Source organism: Danio aesculapii, chromosome 19, assembly GCF_903798145.1.
Source record: "Danio aesculapii chromosome 19, fDanAes4.1, whole genome shotgun sequence".
In the NCBI taxonomy this organism is placed as follows: Eukaryota; Metazoa; Chordata; class Actinopteri; order Cypriniformes; family Danionidae; genus Danio; species Danio aesculapii.
The window spans coordinates 28,631,168-28,653,689 of record NC_079453.1 but is presented as its reverse complement, the minus strand read 5'-3'; the positions used below and the strand labels follow the sequence as shown (position 1 = coordinate 28,653,689).

The 22,522-nt window shown below is 36.1% G+C and overlaps 1 protein-coding gene across 4 annotated transcripts in view; it reads right to left on the bottom strand.

Annotated features, from left to right (window-relative positions):
- Positions 1 to 22,522, bottom strand: part of atat1 (alpha tubulin acetyltransferase 1) — a 34,900-nt gene that overhangs the window by 4,847 nt on the left and 7,531 nt on the right. Inside the window, exons 6-12 of one of the 4 annotated variants that reach the window (XM_056480511.1) lie at positions 19,843 to 19,944; positions 16,935 to 16,980; positions 13,692 to 13,737; positions 11,922 to 11,996; positions 7,442 to 7,661; positions 960 to 1,054; positions 783 to 860 (exon numbers count right to left, since the gene is read on the bottom strand). In XM_056480511.1, the coding sequence (XP_056336486.1) occupies positions 783 to 860; positions 960 to 1,054; positions 7,442 to 7,661; positions 11,922 to 11,996; positions 13,692 to 13,737; positions 16,935 to 16,980; positions 19,843 to 19,944 (662 nt within the window). Of the gene's footprint in view, positions 1 to 782; positions 861 to 959; positions 1,055 to 6,364; positions 6,916 to 7,441; positions 7,662 to 11,921; positions 11,997 to 13,691; positions 13,738 to 16,934; positions 16,981 to 19,842; positions 19,945 to 22,522 lie in introns of those variants that run through there. The other 3 variants (XM_056480508.1, XM_056480509.1, XM_056480510.1) reach the window with 3 other exon arrangements.

Here is a 22,522-nt window from a genome sequence, read left to right as displayed (position 1 = left end):
ATCTGTAACGTTACGCAAGATCTGCTTCCTTCATGTCTGTCACTGTGCTGTTTATCTGACGCAGCCGGAGATTGAGGCACACTTTGACAGGCACTTGGGAATGGTGGGCGGGGAGAACTAGCATTAAAGGCACAGGCAACAAAAACAGCTACATTGTGTTCAGAGCAGAAAATTCCAATATTCAGAAAGCTATAATAAATAATCTGATGGGTGTTTTGAGCAGAAACTTTACAGACACATTCTGGAGACACAAAAATCTTATTTTAAATGTTGAAAAAGAGGTAAAATAGGTGCCCTTTAAAGTAAACATTTAATTTAAACATTAAATATTTAATTTTACATTACAGAAACTTTCCATTTTGTTGTTTTTTTTTTTTCGTTAACATTGCAGTATCTGAACATCCAGATTTTTTTCTGGCACATTCAACTTAAACCACCACAAAAGTAGATCCTACAAAATGTTAACAAACTCACTCCAAATCTAAATACTCACTCGGGGTTAAGACTCGCTTCAAATCCCAACCCCGAATAGAAGCAATAACAATAACAGCAGCCACGCTTGGCTCCACAGCCCTCATTAACGCACACATAAACAAACAAATTCATCCGAATCTGCAGGGCTTTCAGTGGAATTCTGGAGGCGTAGATTCTGCGGAGGCCTAGTCATTACCTCGCTGCGAATCCCTGGTGTTTTCCTCAGCATTCGCTTCCAACACACATGCAAACAAGTCAAGCAGCAGGAGAAACGGACTCTCGCAAAGCCTATGTGAGAAAAGGCCGACCTTTCAGAAGTGCGTTTGTGTTCCTCTGCCTCTGCCTCTGTGTCACACACTCTGAGCCCTGAGGAACACACACGACAACTGCTAATGGTTTACTAATGGTTGTTACCGTTTTATGTCGGCCATTGTAAAACCGTTGCACCACACTAAATGTTAATTGCGGTTGAACCGGCGCATTACCTGGAAGCTTCTGCCGTTCCGCCAATAACTGTCCAAGGTCTCGGCTGGTGAAATGTCGGCTGTAGAGGTTGCTCCTGGCAACTAGACCCTGATGACTACAGGATATGAGGACACGGACAAACAACAGCCAGAGAGGGACAGGACGGAGGGGCAACGAAGACATTACAGGGAGTGAAAAATATGGGAGAATGAAAAAAAACAAACAAATGTGACAGAAAAAAGGGACAAATTAAAAACGTAATTAAACATAAATGCAAACTCAAACTCAGAAACTGACACTGTGTAAAATCATTCCAGTGAAAGTGGATAAGGGTAATGGTTGTGTAATGTGATGATGGGTTTTTAATCTGGAAATAGATCAAAATAAGGTGTGTGGTGTAACGTTGTAACGTAACTTTACACCAGTTTTGTTTCAGACATCAGAGATGGAAGCAAATTGCTCAGATTTTGAGATTATGGGGATCGATTTGTTATTTAGATTTGTATGCAAGCAAGTTTTGTTGTCATATTTTAAAGACATGGCAGGGGAAAATTTAATTTGATGCAGTGCTTCTTGTCTGGTCTGAGGCCCACTTCATACCATTTAATTGATGCAGTGCTTCTTGTCTGGTCTGAGGCCCACTTCATACCATATATGTATCAGGCAGTGAAGATCAGTGATTTTTAAAGAAATTAGATCTTAAATGTGGTCATTTTGTAATGGAAAGACATTCACAGGAAGTGCTGAGGCTGGCTGGCTGAAAATGAAAAGTCTGTGTGCATATAGCCCATTCTAATGCGATTGTAATTCCTTACAATTGGCCTTTTTCACAGACGGTCGCACACACATACAGTTGAGCGATAGTTGCGTATCCATACTTCCAGCCGGAGCAATGGAGTCAGATACGCTATAGTTTTCACTACCTCCCTGAAAACTTTGCCAACATTTACCATTTACAGCAGATGTTTATCGTTTTGTGGACCGACATTCTATCGCTCCACACTCTAAACTTAATAAAGGATATAAGTTTTTCCACAAAAATTGCATTTTTATTTACGAAGGTGGGTGACGATCTATACGTTAGTATGGTTTAGGAAAGGCTATTTACATTTGTGCGATATGTATCTTTAATATAGCATATGCTCTTAGTTTTAAACTGTTAAGAGATATAAGGGAGCTAACGTATATAATAATACATATTTAAATATATGTATAATATGTAAATGTATAATAAATATGCGATGTAATAAATATTTAATGAGAGGGAACCTGGAATCTTTACTATTTCTGTACGTACATGGATGAAAATCTTAAGGGAGGGCAACATGCTTCATTTGACTCATGCACTGTGTAAATGTATAACATGTTAATACTGCTGGAATAAGCCAGTCTGGAATTGTTTGTAAGTGTTTTTTATTCAGTGTATTGTTTTCAAGATTTGTATCCTAGGCTACATTACGTAATATACATTTGTTGACATCCATACGCGAGTTTCTGCATATATATATATATATATATATATATATATATATATATATATATATATATATATATATATATATATATATATATATATATATATATATATATATATAACATAAACTGCAAGAAATAATCTAGAATTGTTAGATATAAACGTTGAGATAGCGAAGTACAAACATTTTGAGTTAACAATGAGTTCATAATTCTAATATTATTCTATACAATTCTGACTTTATATTGTCATATTAATCAATTGTGAAAACTATCATCAGAAGATACAGTCAGAAGTCGTTTTGTTTCCCACAAAAACATTATTGCAATTATAACTTCATTTTTTACAACTGTAGGTTTACTTCCTCAAATTCAGACATTTTTCAAGTTTATAAAGTCAGAACTGCCAAGTTATTATCTCAGAGATGGAAGCAAACTACTCTGATTTTGAGATTATGGGGATCGATTTGTTATTTAGATTTGTATTGAAGCATGTTTTTGTTACAGAAAAAAAGGGAAACTGTGTTTACGTCTCTAAATATTGAGTTTATCTGACAATTATAACTTGATTCTCACAATTTTTAGAAAAGGTAATAATTGGGAGACATAAACTTTGAATTGTGAAATATTCAGAAAAATAATGCAAGAAAAAAAAAAAGTCTAAATTGTTTTCCTCCAGAATTGTTAGATATAAACCTGTTGAGATCGTAAAATACAAACATTTTGAGTTAGGATGAGTTCTCAATTCTAATATTATTAAATACAATTCTGACTTTTTATTTTCACATAATTCAATTGTGAAAAATATAGTCAAAAGTTATTTTTTTCACCACAAAAACATTATTGCAATTATAACTTCATTTTTTACAATTGTAGGTTTACTTCCTCAAATTCAGACATTTTTTCAAGTTTATAAAGTCAGAACTGCAAGTTATCATCTCAGAGATGGAAGCAAATTACTCTGATTTTGAGATTATGGGGATCGATTTGTTATTTAGATTTGTATTGAAGCATGTTTTTGTTAAAGAAAAAAAGGGAAACTGTGTTTACGTCTCTAAATATTGAGTTGATCTGACAATTCTAACTTGATTCTTTGGCTTTTTTTATTTACAATTCTTAGAAAAAGGTAATAATTGGGAGACATAAACTGGGGCTATATGCACACAGACTTTTAATTTTCAGCCAGGCAGCCTAATGGCTTCCGGTGAACTGTCTTTCCATTACAAAATTGTCACATTTAAGATCTGACTTCTTGACTGCCTGTTAGATATACGATATGAAGTGGGTCTCAGATCGGACAAGAAGCACTGCATTAAATCCAATTTCCCCCTGCCATGTCTTTAAAACATGAAAGTTTTTTTACCCCTGTATTTTCTGTGGAATTTCTGCATTAGCCTGTTGCTACTGACGATGCTAGTGGTTACAATGGTCTTTTAAGGGTTAAAAAGTCAGAACTGCAAGTTGTGATGTCCAAATTGTGTGATATCAACTCAGAAAAATGAGAAAAGGAAGTCATAATTGTGAAATGAAAAGCAGTGATTACGCTTTCTTAAATTTCACTGGTGGAAACAACCTTACATACTCAACAGGCTTTTGGTTCAACAGGTTTGTCAGTGATGAGCCTTTTCCCATATATTCTATAACATACTATGCATTTGACCATAATCCTGAGCTATTTTGTAGGTTGTAACTGGTTTTAACATCAATCACAGGCGTGTGACAACTCACATGTCATTCACAGAGGCTTCAACAAGACTTGTTACAGTATCAGCTACTTGTTCTACCGTCTTCATGTTTAACATCTATTGTTTTATTATTTATATTTTATAATCAAATACATTTTGATTAAGACTGTAGTTTTTTTCTCAAGATACATTTTGCTTGGGAAGATAAACTGAAAATAAATATATTATTATCCAATAAAATAAAAACATCAAACGTTTTTTTTTTGAAGTGAGGTTGTGTACAAAAAATTGGGAATATTTAGACAGTCCATTTAATTTTCAGAATTTTCTCATTGGACGCCTTTAAATTATTTTTATGTATTTTACATCTTGGTATTTAATATACTGTTCAAATGTTTGGGGCCAGTGATATATATATATAAATGAATACTTTCATAAAAACAGCATGGTCATAATGTGACCAAAAATTAGAATATGCTTTTCATCAAATGAATCCTTCACAAAAAGTCTAGTCAATCCTTCAGCATTTGAGAAGGATATCTGAAGAATGGCATGGCAATCAAGACTGGAGTGAAAATCCTAAACATGATTTCACTTTAAAATATACTACACTAGAAATAAACACCATAATTCTAAAAAATAATACATTTTACAGTATTTTATCTGTATGTACAATACATATATTCAGTGTTTTTTGGCTTTTTTATTTTAATGGAAATTCAACTAGCATGCCATAAATCAATATAATTATCTATAATATATATAATATATATATATATACTATATATATAGATATAGAAACAGCCCTGAGGTCAAAACAATAGTGTGATCTAAAACGAAACTAAAAATATGTTCTCCTAAAATAATCTGCTATATAAAATAATAACTAGAAAAGTAAGTTCGTAGACAAACTTTATGGTGGCTTGAGAAAGCATAGTCTGAAAGATTGAAGTAGTATTAAAGTTTAAATAATTGAAGTAGTTTTATAAGACGTTTGAAATAGTCAGCATAGAGAGAGAGACTACATATATGTTAGCATGTTTCTAGTACGGATTGGCATGTTTTTTGCTAAGGTGTTGCTAGGGTGTTTCTAGGTGGTTGCTAAGGTGTTCTGATTGGTTGCTTGGGAGTTGCTAGGTGGTTGCTAGGGTGTTCTTGGTGGTTGCTAAGGCGTTGCGAAGTGGTTGCTAGGGTGTTCTTGGTAGTTGCTAAGGTAGGGGCTAAGGTGTTTGATGGTTGTTAGGCTGTTGCTAAGGTGTTGCTAGGTGTTGCTAAGGCGTTGCTAGGTTTTTGCTAAGGTGTTGCTAGACAGTTGCTAGTGTGTTCCGAGTGGTTGCTAAGGTGTTGCTAGGTGGTTTCTAAGGTGTTCTGAGTGGTTGCTAGGCAATTTCTAACATAAATTAGCATGCTTCTAGTATGAATTAGCATGTTGCTAGCATGTTTCTAGAATAAACTAGCATGTTGTTAGCATGAATTTGAATGTTGCTATATGTTTTATAGCAGGGGTCAATCAACTTGTTCCTGGAGGGCCGGTGAACTACAGATTTTAGCTCCAACTCTAATCAACACACCTGAACAAGCTAATCAAGGTCTTACTAGGTATACTTGAAACATCCAGGCAGGTGTGTTAAGGCAAGATGGAGCTAAACTCTGCAGGGACACCGGTCCTCCAGGACCGAGATTGGTGACCCCTGGTTTATAGTATGAATTAGCATGTTGCTAGTATGATTAGTATGTCGTTAGTATGTTTCTAGTATGGATTAGTATTTTACTAGCATGTATTGGTGTGCTGTTAGTATGTCCAACGTAAAGTCAATCGCAGTTTTTTTTTACAATAGAAGTCTATGGAACAGTTACTAGGGTTAAGTGGTTGCTAGGGTGGCTTAAGTTAAATTAGTTAAATGAGCCCAAACTTTAGTCTGTATGACAGTCTGATGCAAAGTTATAAAGTCAGAAATGTTTGACCCAATGTTAAGTCAATGGGACTTTTCCGAATTTTCCACCTTAGTTTTCGGAAAACTGTAAGTCGGATTAGTTGGAAAAGATAGAGCAACTTAATTCAGTATAGTTTGGAGGTTTGGTGTTAGTTTGGTGGTTGTAGTATGAGCGATCTAGCAGGACATGCATATAGAAATGTCTCAGAAGAGGAAGATGTTTAAGTAGTATAACAGTATGTTGGCTTCCATAAGTCACCATAATTAACTGACAAGTGATTAAATAAGAACGCCTATGTTTTTTTCAAACGTTTTTATTACTTGCTGCTCAGCACAGGGGACAATTGAAAGCTGAGGGTTAACAGTTTTGTAAACTGAGTAAAAATTCTAAATTCTAAAACACACTTTTGTGGAAAGGGTAGAGAAAAAGACCAAAAAGAGATTCCAATTGAATTACAAATGTGTATTATCAAATCCTTTTGCAGGAAATCGTACCGTTCATACACTCACAACAAGGCAAAAAAGCTAACCAAGTAGTTCATCCAACAATGAACGTTCTGTCATTACATTTCCTTAAGGTTGTCATTTCATTTGTGGAGCGCAAACATAGAATTCACACCTTTATTTTGAATTTTTTCAGAAGAAGATATTTTGAAGAATGTTGGAAATCTGTAACCACTGACCTCCATGACATATGTTTTTTCCTACTAGGTTTCCAACATGCTTCAAAATATCTGCTTCAGGGCAAAGTCAAAGGTGAGTAAATGATAGAATTGTCATTGTTGGGTGAACTATCCCTATAATTGAAACTAGCTAAGAGGTTGAAGATAATGGCACTAAGCACTGAATGTCAATGGAAGCTAAGCCTAGATCTATTTAGAGAACTAGCATAAAAGAATGAAATAAAGAAGAAAAGTGTGTAGTTGAAAGGCAAAGCAAAGTGCAAGCTCATCAAATGAGGAAGGCGCAGACATGAACATGCCATAATTGGAGGAGGTCATGTGTACAACAACAAGCATGTCAATCAAGAGATGAACAGAAGAGGAGAAGAAAGGAAGAAGAAGAAGAGAAGTGTTTAGCGATTCTGCAAAAGACAGTGGACAAGGCTGCGTACGTGTTAGAAGAATAAGCATCTGGCATACACTGATACACTAATGATGTACTAATGAGCTGAATTCACATTCCTGCCGCCAATTCCAGCATGCACTCATCTAACACAGGAAGTGGCTCATACTGAACGAGAACGACCTCAGTGTCTCTTCGCTTTCGTTCCCACAGAGCCCAGGCTCTCATTGGCCCCCCAAAAAAGCCCCAGATGGAAAAACCGAAGAGGTTGTAATGTAAATATTTGGAGAGATGTTCTGGATTTAGACTCTAGTGTGTTGTAAAAGGTGTTGTGGAGATCTGTACCTGGTGCGTCTTGCCCTGCAGCTGTCGTTGAGCGGGGATGAGGGGGTCTGACCCTGCTGGAGGACCGGGGCCGCGGCGGGGCGAAGCGGAGCCCGGCTGGGGGAGGATCCCACACTGAGAGAACGGGATTGAGGAGATGACGGAAGTAGAGGGGGTGAGTGGGGGGGACCCCCGGGGCGAACAAATGGCCAGGGGAGAACCCTCTGCTCCTCCCGAACCACTGCGAAGGAAAGAAAAATGGGCAGATATGAACATTTTGTCTGATTAAATTAACTTTAAATTTGGAAACCTGATATTTGGGTTGATAAATACAAACTTCGATATCATTTATTTTCTAAATGTGATTCCAAATACAAAACACAAACATAAACAGTGGAGAACTGAATTAATTAACCCTTGTGTTCTGTTCAACCCTTTTCGGTATGTCGGTGGCTGTTTTTGCCCCATTGACTTTCATTGTAATGACACTAAGCCATCACCCCAAATAACAATGCATTCTTGATTGTTGCTGTTTTTCCGAATTAAGAAGAGGTCAAATTTGTAATTTACACAGTGCAACTGATGATCAACAGTAAAAATTGTACATTTTACCTCTTCCCAACAAGGAAAACCACTAACCCCAAATAACAATGCATTCTTGATTGTTGCTGTTTTTCCGAATTAAGAGGAGGTCAAATTTGTAATTTACACAGTGCAACTGATGATCAACAGTAAAAATTGTACATTTTACCTCTTCCCAACAAGGAAAACCACTAACAATCTAGAATGCATGATTACATGGTGTCATAGATTTGCAATCAAAGAATGTCATTATAATAAAAGTCAACGGGGCAAAAACAGTCAACAACATAACGGTAGGGTAGTAAATTTGCCCAGAGTGTATTGTTGAATTTTTTTAAATTTCCAAAGCATTTTCCCAAAATATGTGTCAAAATAAGACTTGTCATCAAAAATCCTTCCATTTGCTGAAATACAGAGAAAGTTGTGGCCAAATGAAGATTCAAAATCACCCCAGAGTGGATGAAAACATCTCCTAAAAGTACATGAGTGTAAAGAGCCCCGATTATGGGTTTTTGAAAATTACTTTCCATGCAATGTGCAACACAGCTCAAAGTGAATGAAAACCTCCATCTAAGGATTAATAAGAAAAGGAAAAATAGATTTTTAAATGATTTGTTGTTCGTCCGGATGTTTTGCCTGTTTGTATCGACATCGACACAAAACGATACCAAATATGAACTACTGGATCCGGTAAAACGTGAACGCGCCTTTCCCTTCAGACACTAGCAGAGTACGAGCGATCATGGGATTGATCATTATACGAAGATTAATATCAGTGAGAGATTGCCAGACATGCGGCTGTGGGGAATAAAGGGTTAATTCTGTATACCCAACCATGTGCTGTGTTTTTTCCTGTCATTTTTCTGATTATTGAAACAATAACTTACACTGCAGCGTGCGATTCGCCGGCCGTTTGTTATTAAAGGCAGGATCAGCAAAGACTACTAGTGTATCAGAATCAGAATCAGAAAGAGCTTTATTGCCAGGTATGTTCACACATACGAGGAATTTGTTTTCGTGACAGAGCTTCTACGCAACAGGATAACAGTGACAGGACAAAAAACAGATAATAAATATATTTAAAAAAAAATTGAAGTAGTGAGTGCAAATATACAGATTGACAAGTGTATGTACGTGTTTATTACTATATACAACGTTATATGTGCAGCTGTTATGTGCAAATTGGCATGTAAGTGTGTGGTTAAATAAGTGTATATGTGTATAAAAGTGTATGGCAAGTAGTGATGTTGGTTCCACAATTATTATCATAAAGTGTTCAGGAGATGGATTGCCTGAGGGAAGAAACTGTTTCTGTGTCGGGCTGTTCTGGTGCGCAGTGCTATGTAGCGTCGACCAGAAGGTAAAAGTTCAAAGAGGCAGTGTGCTGGGTGTGAGGGGTCCAGAGTGATTTTGGCAGCCCTTCTGCTCGCTCTGGATAGGTACAGTTCTTGGGGAGTAGGAAGGGTTGTACCAGTGATTCGCTCAGCAGTCCGAACTATTCGACGTAGTCTTTGAAGGTCGTATTTAGTAGCTGAGCTAAACCAGACAGTTATTGATGTGCAGATGGGACTTTGTTAGTAACTGTTACACAATTTATATGGACAAGTTTCTTCTTCCTCCAGATCCTCCAAGTGTTTCTCCTTCCTACACAACCTGAACTGTGATTAAAATGGTTGCCTCGTTTTCTGTAGTTTACAAAATATGTATTTACTTGTGTGTTGTAACTTGTAATCAGTTGGCTTGTAATCAGTTATCTGTTATAGATCAGTGCTTGTACTGTATCTCTCGGGTTAAATTTGTATTGGCTATTTCACATATTGCGTTCAAAACCACGTTGAAAACGTGACGCGTGCTTCTTCCTTTACTGATTTAAATGCATTTTGTGCTTGTGATCTCCTGCTGTTTGTTGCTATGGCCACCATTAGCTGTTCCTCGCACACCTGCCGCAGCCAATTTTCAAAATAGTTCAACTTTTGCTACAGTGTGGATTAACACTGAATGTGTGGCATTGTTATTACTAAGGGTTGTGGTTGAGAATAGAGGAATATGCTGGTGTTTAACTGCATTGCTTTAATGTATTCCTGCATTGGGCTCACACATATACTCTGTGCTCTGACTACTTTTTGGGCATTTCTATCAATCTCTTGCTGAACGCAGACAACCAATCACAACAAAATGGGTCATCAGACCAATAAGCGCAGATTAGCCTCACGCAAAGGAGGGGTTTGAGAATAAATTAATCACTGAAAAAATCATATGGGAGTCATTGGGATGATTAAGTAAGAATAAATGCAAATTATAAGACAATGAAAGTGTTTTTGACCTTGCATGCATATCAGCCTGTTGTTGGAGACCCCCAAAACCAAAATATAACTTTATATAAATGCATAATAGGGGCTTTTTAAAGGTTTTAATTTTTATTTTAGAATGAATATGAATTAATTTAGAATGAGATTGAATTAGAGTACATGGAAACGGCATATTGTGAGCCATTGTTTCCTCGTTATTGTGTAAATGCAGTAAATCCAGTGTGTAAAATCCCTGTGAACACAGGCCTATTGGAACATACACAGACTCTGATGATCCACACATTAATATGCTTTAAAGTTTATCTAAGCTTGTATTATGCTTGCTATGTAGGTAGGACTCTTATTTTGAAAACGGGACTGGCATTACAGAGCTCAAAGGTAATGCAACCAGGTATAAGTTGAGTTACGTAATTACAACTCATTGTCAAAAAGCAAAATTCAAAAAAAGAGAGATTATAGATTTATTTAGTGTCTCACGAAGAGACATAAGATCTGTTTAACTGTCTCTTTTATAAGTTTAACTTGTATACTGTGAAATTTGCCAAATCTGTTTTTAATGAGGCAACAGTCACATGTTTATGTTTGTAATAAACTCTAGAGCGTCAGCGTCAGTTCCAAATATGACTAAAACAGAGCTTTCATTCTAAGGGTCATTTCAGGGGTTAGAAATGAGCATATAAAAAGCATTTCTGGTGAATATTTCAACTTACCTAAGTCACATACCTACTATGTAAACACCAGAAAACTATATAAAATTATGAATCAATGCACTCTATGGCACTTTTAAAACTGGTGGTTTTTAAAGATAGTGTTTAGACTGGTTTATTAATGTGTATATTTTGTCCACATTCAACAACTTGTCTATACATTCCTTTTTTCAATCCAACATTGTGAAATATGCTTGCACAATTTACATATTAAATCAAAAAGAGACAGCAGCTTTCATTTCTAATTTGATAGCTGCAAAACTATGCAGAAAGCAGTGCATTTGTGTTATAATCAGGACTGATAAGAGAACACAGAGCTTTTACATTTCTTTTTTTCTTATGATTTCAGACGGCCAAGATTAAATACCGTCTGGCTAGTGGACTTCAAATATATCCCACAATGTTTAAAAGAGGAGGGCAGGAGTTCTGTTATGACTTTTGTGAATGTATTTGACTATATAAGCATCAATACAATGAAAGCAATGCAGTCTTATGTGTTTTTGGATACCTCTTGAAATAGTAGGGAAAAAAAAGGACAAGCTCAAGACTATTATTTACACTTGTTTTTAGCAATGACTACTTGTAATAGGATTACCAGAAATACACCTTAACACCAGATATAAACAGAGCCCTAAATTACATTTTCGTCCTTTTGAACATCAACAGTGTTTTCTCCTGCACAATGCCTGTGAAGACCACAAAAACTCTTTCCTAAAGGCTCTAAAATAACTGAAGGCCCAAATCAAGGCATTTAATGAATAATGGGAGGCCTGTTTCCAGATGAAACTATTTATTACAGCGGCTGGATGATGTCAGTACTCAGTAAGTTGGTGTAAATGTCAGCTAGAGGGTTTATTGTGCCAACTGGTTAAATACATGACATGGAGCTCATGAGTAACCCACCTTCTCTTTCCATTAGCGAATAAGGTTTGATCTCTCCCTCTGGCTTTCTTGGGGGAACTTTTCTCAATTGGACCGCTGTAGGAAAGAAGAATGTAGTAAAGGAAGAGAATACAGGTGTGATTGAAAACAAGTCAGCATATTTAAAAGTGCACTAAGCAAATTTAGCAAAACTGATGCTAATATTGGTAAGCACCAAAACAAAGATGGCCCGTCACCCAACAAAACCACACCACTTTTTCAAAACCTTTACTGTCATTACTAGACACGCCCCTTACTGCTGATTGGGTAAAAAGTGTGGTTTGGGATTTGGTTTCACTATATGGTGTGGTTCCAACCTCCACTTTAAGTACTAGACACGCCCCTTACTGCTGATTTGGTGCAAGTGTGGTTTGGGATTTGGTTCCACTGGTGTTGTTCCAACCTCCACTTTCATTATTAGACATGTCCCCTTACTGCTGATTGGGTGCAAGTGTGGTTTGGGAATTAGATTTTACCATATGGTGCGTTTCAAACTTCCTATCATTACTAGACATGCCCCCTTACTGCTGATTGGAATATAAAGTGTGGTTTGGGATTTGGTTCCACTATATGGTGTGGTTCCAACCTCTACTGTCATTACTAGACACGGCGCGAACTGCTGATTGGGTTAAAAAATGTGATTAGGGATTTAGTTCCACTATATGATTTGGTTCCACTATATGGTGTGGTTCCAACCTCCACTATCATTACTAGACACGCCCCGAACTGCTGATTGGGTTAAAAAGTGTGGTTGGGGATTTAGTTCCACTATATGATTTGGTTCCACTATATGGTGTGGTTCCAACCTCCACTATCATTACTAGACACGCCCCGAAATGCTGATTGGGTTAAAAAGTGTGGTTGGGGATTTAGTTCCACTATATGATTTGGTTCCACTATATGGTGTGGTTCCAACCTCCACTATCATTACTAGACACGCCCCGAACTGCTGATTGGGTTAAAAAGTGTGGTTGGGGATTTAGTTCCACTATATGATTTGGTTCCACTATATGGTGTGGTTCCAACCTCCACTATCATTACTAGACACGCCCCTTACTGAGGATTGGGTAAAAAGTGTTGTTTGGGATTTGGTTCCACTATATGAGGTGGTTACACCCTCCAGTATCATTACTAGACACGCCCCTTATCGCTGATTGGGTAAAAAATGTGGTTTGGGATTTGGTCCCACTATTTGGTGTGGTTCCAACCTCCACTATCATTACTAGACACTCCCTTTACTGCTGATTGGGTGCAAGTGTGGTTTGGGATTTGGTTTCACTATATAATGTGGTTTCAACTTTCATTATCATAACTGGACACACACACCCCTTACTGAGGATTGGGTAAAAAAAAAAGAGTGGTTTGAGATTTGGTTCCATTAATATGGTTCAAACATTTCTTAGTGCACCTTTAAACAGCACACACTGCATACTTTACAAATCTTCGCATCCATAAATATCCACAGAGCAAATGCACATATTGATTATCATTCCACTGCACTTTGGGGAAACATACAGCACTTATCTATAATTGGATTTTAAAGGGGAACAGCAAGGGATATTGTAAGGGTGTGAGTTTGTGAGTGAGTTGTTGGGATTGATTAATATGGGCAAAGGTTATTGGGGTCCGACTGAGTGCAAAGGGACTGGAGATTCTTCCTAAACCACTGGGATATGATAAAGGAGTGATACGTAAGGTGTAAGCCAGGCGAAATTGGGAATGAGAGGAATAGCTGATATTCAATATCCTTACAAAAATCCATACATCCCCTGATCCGTCAGAGGAGAGGGAGGTGTTCCTGGGAGAATTTCATGAGACAAAAGCGCTTAAACAGTGAATGGTTTGAGTCGTTTGTATGTTAAACCCAGCCTAAGCCTACACATTTGTGAAGTTAAAAATACTTTGCTCGGGAATGTTTTGTTGCACGTTTCAGACGACAAATTGACTAGCGGGTGCAGTGTATATTTTTTGGAAATCTGAAATGCGTCATTTACATTGCTATGGCTACATTTTGTTGCACGTTTTAGATGACAAAACCTCCAAGGGCATTGTCTACATTTCTTTATATTTAAAATATGCTACTTATCTTGCTCCGGGTACATTTTGTTGCACGTTTCAGATGACAAATCCACTAGAGGGCGCTGTTTAAATTTTTGCAAATCTGAAATACTTAATTTAGGGTACATTTTGTACATTCAAAGCTTGCAGTCTGTCAACTCCAGCTAAACGGAAGAACGAAAACATATTTTTACATCACCTCATACTTCAGTATCTCATCAAATCTTGGCCAATCAAATGCTCTCTACAATCTGACATTCCCCGCCTCCTTCAAGGTACTTCTCGTTTGCTTTCATTTGATGCACTTGATCTTAACCACTCTCACTGGCAGAGATGTGATAAAAACGAAACTCTATTGGCTGTTTTTTTAAAAGGGGAGGAGCTACTCCACCCTCTCTTCATGTTTTAATTGAGATTATGTCAAACACCGAAAAAAAATGCACATTTCACAGCACTTCATGGGACTTTGTTTCAACTGGACTGACACTGTTTCAATTTACTATGCTCTTCTATGTGAAGCTGCTTTGACACAATCTACATTGTAAAAACGCTAGTCAAATAAAGGTGAAGTGAATTGACATTTAAACAGGGGCCTAGCAAAACACTGGCCTATACCCTTTCCCTAAATGCAACCAAAAGTGTTTTCAAAAGCAAACATAAGAGAAAAGTGCACTATGATGTAGTTTTACCTTGATTTTACATTGTTTTTATCTCTTTTGTGGAATGATTCTTCCCCAGACTCTGCATCACAATTACAACACTGTCCAAAGTGAGTTATCAGGCAAACTGACCATGCCAGAAATGTTGTACATACGAAGATAGATAAGTGAGGCAAACATAATGGATTATGAATCATTAACACTGCTAAGTTGTATTGTGGTATTTAAAGGGTGCTTTACAAAGAACTGCATAATAATCTTTGTTCACCAATAACAAAGTCCCAGTAAATATCATTACTGTGAAAAGGAACAAAAATTGTTGGCAGCATACTTCCCCATAGCTTTTATTTTACTTAGAAACTGCAGTCAAACTTATGTTTAAGTACGTTTTTGCGGCTTCACAAAAATGTAGGCTGAAGCACATTTTTCCAACGAGTCTGTGTTGGTTAAACCTCATCTAGAGAAACCATCAACTATAAACACCACAGATCTGGGCTTGATGCGTCATGTATATACACAAATAAAGATACTGAATAGGTTTTGCCCAGGCATGAATATCCTGTCTTCGAGAATACAAAATAACAGAGTGTGGTTTAAATCAGGAAACAGACTTGATTTAAATAAAGAACTACAACAAATAAACAATAAAAGAACCAACAGACAGCTTTGAGGATGACAGACTAGAACAACAAACATAGAATTTTCTTAAACTAAATATGAAAAGATTATTTGATTCACAATCAAAACCAAGTCAGATTATCATATTAAACAGTAAATAACAGCACATGCAAGGCTGCAAAAAATGGTTCAAATCTATAGTTACAAAATGGATATATTAACTAACTACATCTGGAAAGTATTCACAGCTCTTCACTTTTTAAATGTTTTTTTTTTTTTGTTACAGCCTTATTCCAAAATGGATTAAATTCATTTATTTCCTCAAAATTCTCCACACAATACCCCATAATGACAATGTGAAAAAAAAGATTTTTTGAAATTGTTGCAAATTTATTAAAAATAAAAAACCTAAAAAAAAAAAAATTAAAAAAAATCACATGTACATAAGTACACAGCCTATAATAATTGTAAATAAATATAATAATTGTATATCTTCCAATTAAAAATATGAATTTAAACAACAGAGGAGTGTACTTGTATATGCTTAGCACTGTACTGTTTATTACATGCAGCATATTTTAAAAAAATTCCCAACTATTGGAATTACAAATGTGTTTAAATATAAATTGATATTTGGATTTCACATATATAAAATCATGTGTGTGTAAACTGCCATTTTTGCAATATTTTAGTTCAGTTGTATGGCATATGAATAATTTGAATATATTAAATTTGCCATATATCAGATTTCTATCTGGGATCATGGTTTCGTGTTATCGAGTTTTTGTCAGTTTGTGATAGCTGTGTATACAGTTTACAGCAAAGTAATGTTAATTCAGCACCAAGAGCAATTTAAAATCTGTATCCTTTATTGTTTGCTACTGAATAGACTTGGTTGTGTTTTGGTGATTAAAGCAAATGTTCTCAATATAAATCACAATGATCTTGTGTTCTGAAGCAATGATTATGTGGAATGAAAATATGTGCAACTACAATGAAATCATGACATCTGTTTGGAAAGAATGGCTAATAGTTTAACAAGTGTGATCGGTTTAAAGTTTTGTACTAAGAAATTTGAAAAATTTCACATTTTAGTTAAGAAAATTTTACCGAACTAATGGAAAAAACCTGTAAAGACATGTAAGGATAATGTAAGTGAACTCAACTGTTAAAAAGGTATGCGTGTGAATAAGCTTATCTATACAAAGTCTAAAGTAAAGAAAAAATTACTGTACCTTTAGAATAGTTCTATTAAAATTGTTGTAATCAATGTTTTTAGTTTAGTGTTTATATCATATTGCTACTACACTACAGAATTTATTTAATCATTTAAATGATATTTTATATTTATATTTTCAGTTTCTATTTAGGTTAAATTATTTTAATTTTAACTATGAATTTAAAAAAAACTGTATTATATATAAAGCAAAGTCTGAACAAAGACTAAGTTCTTCGAGTTATGTTAACTGCAGAAATATGAGGAAGAGAAGAACAACAAAAAGAGAAGGAATTTCATTACAGTGCTGCCTTGCATGAACTGTAAATGAGAAGAAAGGGAGGTTGTTGTCCTGTACTGAAGTCATTGGATACTGGCAGAGATCCAGGACAACATTCTAAACCCACATAACCACAAAAGAGCAGTGAGGCAGGCAGGTGTTACCTGATCTACTCTGGAAGAACCCAGCAAACACCACAAAGTTATTGACCTGAGAAGAACAAGTTTGACAGGAGATAAAATGAACCCATGCTAGACAAAGCATTACATAATGAAAGAACGGTTATTTTAACACCTCTTTATGAAGACAAAAAACTGTAGTATAAACTTTTATGGAAGACCAATACATAACATATTACTACAGAATTTGATTAAGCTAATTTTAGTGACAGTTACAACTGGATTTAAAGAAACACACCACTTTTTGGGAGGGAATAGGCTCATTTTCCAATTCCCCCAGATTTAAACAGTTGACTTTTACCATTTTTTATCCATTCAACTGATCTTCGGACCTGGTGGGAGAACTTTTAGCTTAGCTTAGCATAAATCATTGAATCAGATTAGACCATTAGCATCTCTCTCAAAAAATTCCAAAAAGTGCTTTGATAATTTTAAAATGACAATGAAAAAAGCATAGTATCATTTCACCTGCTGTAGCAGTGGAACAACCATAAACTGTAAAGGACATGGACGTAGTATCCGTGATGTCACCCATAGGTTTCTGAAGAGCGCAAATGTAGCTACAAGTAGGCGTGGCCAATCTTCGCCATTTTGTTGTGCATCATCGCACCTACCAGGGGATACCAAAAAAGTGGCGGAACGTGAGCGGAGCTACAAATGCCTGCTAGCATTTTGCTTAGCAGGCTTTTGTTTGGGAGAAAGCTTAATACTTTATTACCTGCGATTGTGTACTGACCACTTGTGCTTGACTGTGATGTAATACATTTAAATATATTATAAATATATATACACATATAAATATAAATATAAATATAAATATAAATATATATATATATATATATATATATATATATATATATATATATATATATATATATATATATATATATATATATATATATATACACAATACACACACATTTAAATATATATATATGAGGTGTGAACCTATACTGGTCTCACAGTTCGGTTCGGTTACGATTATTATGCCATCCATTCGGTTCAATTCGATATTTCGGTGCATCACAGTGCATTGACGATGCTTTCTATACACAGTGTTGTATTTTGGGGGGTGGCTATAACAAGCTGTCTGTATAAACACACATGGACACACAGCACCACACTGTCTCTCATTCACACACATAAACAAACATAGACAGCACCAAATAAACACACACACACACACACGCCACGTGCGCTTGCTTGCTCGCTCACTCGCTCCTTGTGAGACCGCCCACTCTTGTTAAAATTACACCAGAGTTACCGACCGCTCCCGCACTTTTATTCGGAAATTTATTCCCACGCCGCATGAAATCTGGTTGGGTCCCGCCACAATGCACAGGTACAGCTGTGGGAATGCATACAGCCGAGAGGCAAAGTTGCACCAGCAGCCGAGAGGAAAAGTCACACCAGCAGGTGAAATGGGCCACAGTGAGAGAGAGAGAGAGAGAGAGAGAGAGAGAGAGAGAGAGAGAGAGAGAGAGAGAGAGAAATGGAGTACTTTCATTCCCTCAATCACAGAGAGATAGGGGCTTCTGCTGTAAGTGCCAAGGAAAGACTTTCCAGAAAACACACACACACACATATACATATACATATACATATATATATATATATATATATATATATATATATATATATATATATATATATATACATATACTGTATATATATATATATATATATATATATATATATATATATATATATATATATATATATATATATATATATATATATATATATATTTTTTTTTTTTTTTTTTTTTTTAAATATTTTTTTTTTTAATTCATGATTTTTAATGCTGTCACACAATGAGGCTATAGGAACTACCAGATAACGTAGTTTTTGTTGTAGCTTTTGTTATGTATACTCATTTTTGCTTCAACCTAATTTGAGTAAAAAAAAATAGTAATTAAGTTATTTTGTTAAACTTACTTTTATGTTATTTGTGAAACATATTTTAGATATCAGATGTATTAAACTTGTAATTGTTTTCATTGGGGTATTGTTTTAAAATGTTACTTTTTAAAGGGGATGTACTCATTTTACTCCTATTTAACTTAATATTTTAATTAATTCTGTCTAAATGTTAGTTTTCCGTGCTGTTTTCTTATTGGAATATTCATTCCAAAACGGCCGCCGCGTGACAGCAGCAGAGTGTCGCCTCTTGGTGATTTTATGCTCTTTGTATAAGCTGTGTCTCATTTCAGAGGCTGCATTCTCCGAAAGATGCATTCGAAGTGCTCTGCGTCATCACGGCATCTCACGTCAAAAAAATTTGAAGGCTCCTTCAAACGCAGACTCCAAATGAGTCCTTCGTTTCCCAGGCAATGAAGGACACAACCGGAGGATCCTTTGCAGCCTCGGAGGAGGATGCAGCTTCTAAAATGAGACACAGCTATAGTCTTTGTTATTACTCTGGAATGAAAGTTTTTTCTTAGACCTATCACCCTAGAAGATAGCAACTTTAACATTTTAGTCAGTCAGTACACAATGTAACTACAGAAAAGTTGAGCTTTAAATAGGAAAACAATCAAAACACCTTTCTGAATTGTTTTTTTGAGCGAGATGCTAATGGTCTAATTCGATTCAATGATTTATGCTAAGCTAAGCTAAAAGTGCCAGACCTGGAGATCGACTGAAGGAATTTAAAAAATGGTAAAACTCAACTGTAAAACCCTGAGGGGAGTTGTAAAATGAGCTTATTTGCAAACAAAAGTGGAGTGTTCCTTTAAATATGCAATGGAATTCCGAGAAGTGTCCTCCTATACGGCTGTGACGCATTTAAATGGCAAACTTGCTAGTCAAAAATGTTACATCAGATATGCTAAGGTTAGCTATGATTTTTTTAATGCCACTCACACCTTCACTTAAAAGAGGTGGGACTTACCTGAGGCACGCTGTTTCTGAGATCATAATGTTTTTCAAGAAATGACAGGAATTTAGGCGATGGTCTATCGTACGCCATCTGCTCAGGCTCCACCTGTTTGTGCTGTTTAATCAGAGAATATTATCAGAAACGGAAAACATGAGTCACAAAAACAAACAGGACTCTTTGTAAGTACAATACAGACAGGTTTTTGCACAAAAAGGCATCTCAAATGAAACAATTAAAAAGTATATATACTTTATCTACGTAATCAAACTTTTCTCACTCCCAAGCTCAAACCTGTTTGACCTTCTTTTAGTTTTATCTTTAAACTAGATATTTGAAGGAATGTTTTTGCTGCTCTTTAATATCTGGAAAAAAAATAATAGTATAATAGTAAAATATACTCTGTATATCATTACTTTGTACTCTCTCTCTCCCTCTCTCTCTCTCTCTCACACACACACACACACACACAAAATAGTTAGGTTGAGGAAAAATATTCAAGTTTTAAAATACTCTTATTTGCATGTCTGCATGTACATACCTGCACTCAGAAAGTTTGAAACACTTAAAAATAGAACAGTGTTTCTCTTCACTGACCACTAAATTGCCTTGATAGGGAGTTTTCAAAATGTGTTTATGCATCTGCCTTATTTAAATAATTTTGAAGCTTAATAATAAGCTTTTAAAGCTCATTATTACCCGATCTAAGTGTATTTAAAATCAAACACATGGACACATAGGGAAAAATAAAAGAGCACTTGGAAATGCTCAGTTTCTGTGTATTTACAGAATTTACTAGGTACAGACTAGTTTGCTTTATTCTATAAATATATATAAGATTTTTTTTAAGTCAGCATACACTGACCGGCCACTTTATTAGGTACACCTTAATAGTACTGGGTTGGACCCCCTTTTGCCTTCAGAACTGCCTTCTTCCTTCGTGGCATAGATTCAACAAGGTAGTGGAAATATTTTGGTCCATCTTGACATGATAGCGTCATGCAGTTGTTGCAGATTTGTCAGCTGCATATCCATGATGCGAATCTCCCATTCCACCACATCCCAAAGGTGCTCTATTGGATTGAGCTCTGGTGACTGTAGAGACCATTTGAGTACAGTGAACTCATTGTCATGTTCAAGAAATCAGTCTGAGATGATTCACGCTTTATGACAGGGCGTGTTATCCTGCTGGAAGTAGCCAACAGAAGATGGGTACACTGGTCACAGGGATGGACATGGTCACCAACAATACACAGGTAGGCTGTGGCATTGACACAATGCTCAATTACTACTAATGGGCCCAAAGTGTGCCAAGAAATCAAGACTCGTCAGACCAGGCAACGTTTTTTCCAATCATCTACTGTCCAATTTTGGTGAGCCTGTTTGAATTGTAGTCTCAATTTCCTGTTGGGAAGGTACCCCTTAGCTGACAGGAGTGGCACCCAGTGTGGTCTTCTGCTGCTGTAGCCCATCCACCGCAAGATTCAACGTGTTGTGCGTTCAGAGACGTTCTTCTGCATACCTTGATTGTAACGAGTGTTTATTTGAGTCACTGTTACCTTTTTATCAGCTTAAACTAGTCTGGCCATTCTCCTCTGACCTCTGGCATCAACAAGGCATTTGCGCCCACTGAATTAACGCTCACTGGATATTTTCTCTTGTTCAGACCATTCTCTGTAAACCCTAGAGATGGTTGTGCGTGAAAATCCCAGTAGATCAGCAGTTTCTGAAATACTCAGACCAGCCTGTCTGGCACCAACAACCATGCCACATTCAAAGTCACTTAAATCACCTTTTTTTATCCCATTCTGATGCTCGGTTTGAACTGCAGCAGATCGCCTTGACCATGTCTACACGCCTAAATGCATTTAGTTGCTGCCATGTGATTGGCTGATTAGAAATTTGCGTTAACAAGCAGTTGGACAGGTGTACCTAATAAAGTATTTTTAATTGTTCATGAAGTTTTTTGGGGGGATATTTTAGTTTGAAAATCATACAAAATGTGCTTTAATACTGCCATTTACGGCATTATTTTTGCAGAACATGACAATTGGTGAGAATAACATGTTTTAATTTGTTGTAAAAATCAAGGTTATCCCAGCAATCAATGATTTCTTAATTCTGAAGTCACAACACTGGTAGTGTGTTGTCTACAAATAAATATAAACATGTCTAAAAACACAGCACATTTCTGTCAACGTGAACAATTGTGATTTTATAAAGCAAATCTCTAAATATTATTTAAACTGCGACAAAATGTCCTCAGTAGTTTACATAATGAAAAACTATACCTAATTTAAATCATGAATGTAAATCATAAATCCAAAGAATGTTTAGAACTTGTCGGTGCATTTTGATGACGCAGAGGAATGGAATGTAAACAGGTACACATTTTTGTACATCTGGAAATGTTCTCTTGAAATGTTGCAAGACTGTCCCTATTTTGGAACAAACTAACTGACTTTACGTACAATAATCACACCTACTGCTTTCAGTTCTCCATGTACAGTCAGGTCCAAAATTATTCATAACCTGGGGTAAGAATAACTTCTGGCTTGACTATATATATGAATAATTCCATGCTTGATCGTATGTTCATCACACAAAGCAACAGCTTCAGATTAAGTGACTGAAAATGCAGTTTATGATGCCTCAAATAACAGCCAGTACATTCCTGTCATTAGAATTACCACAA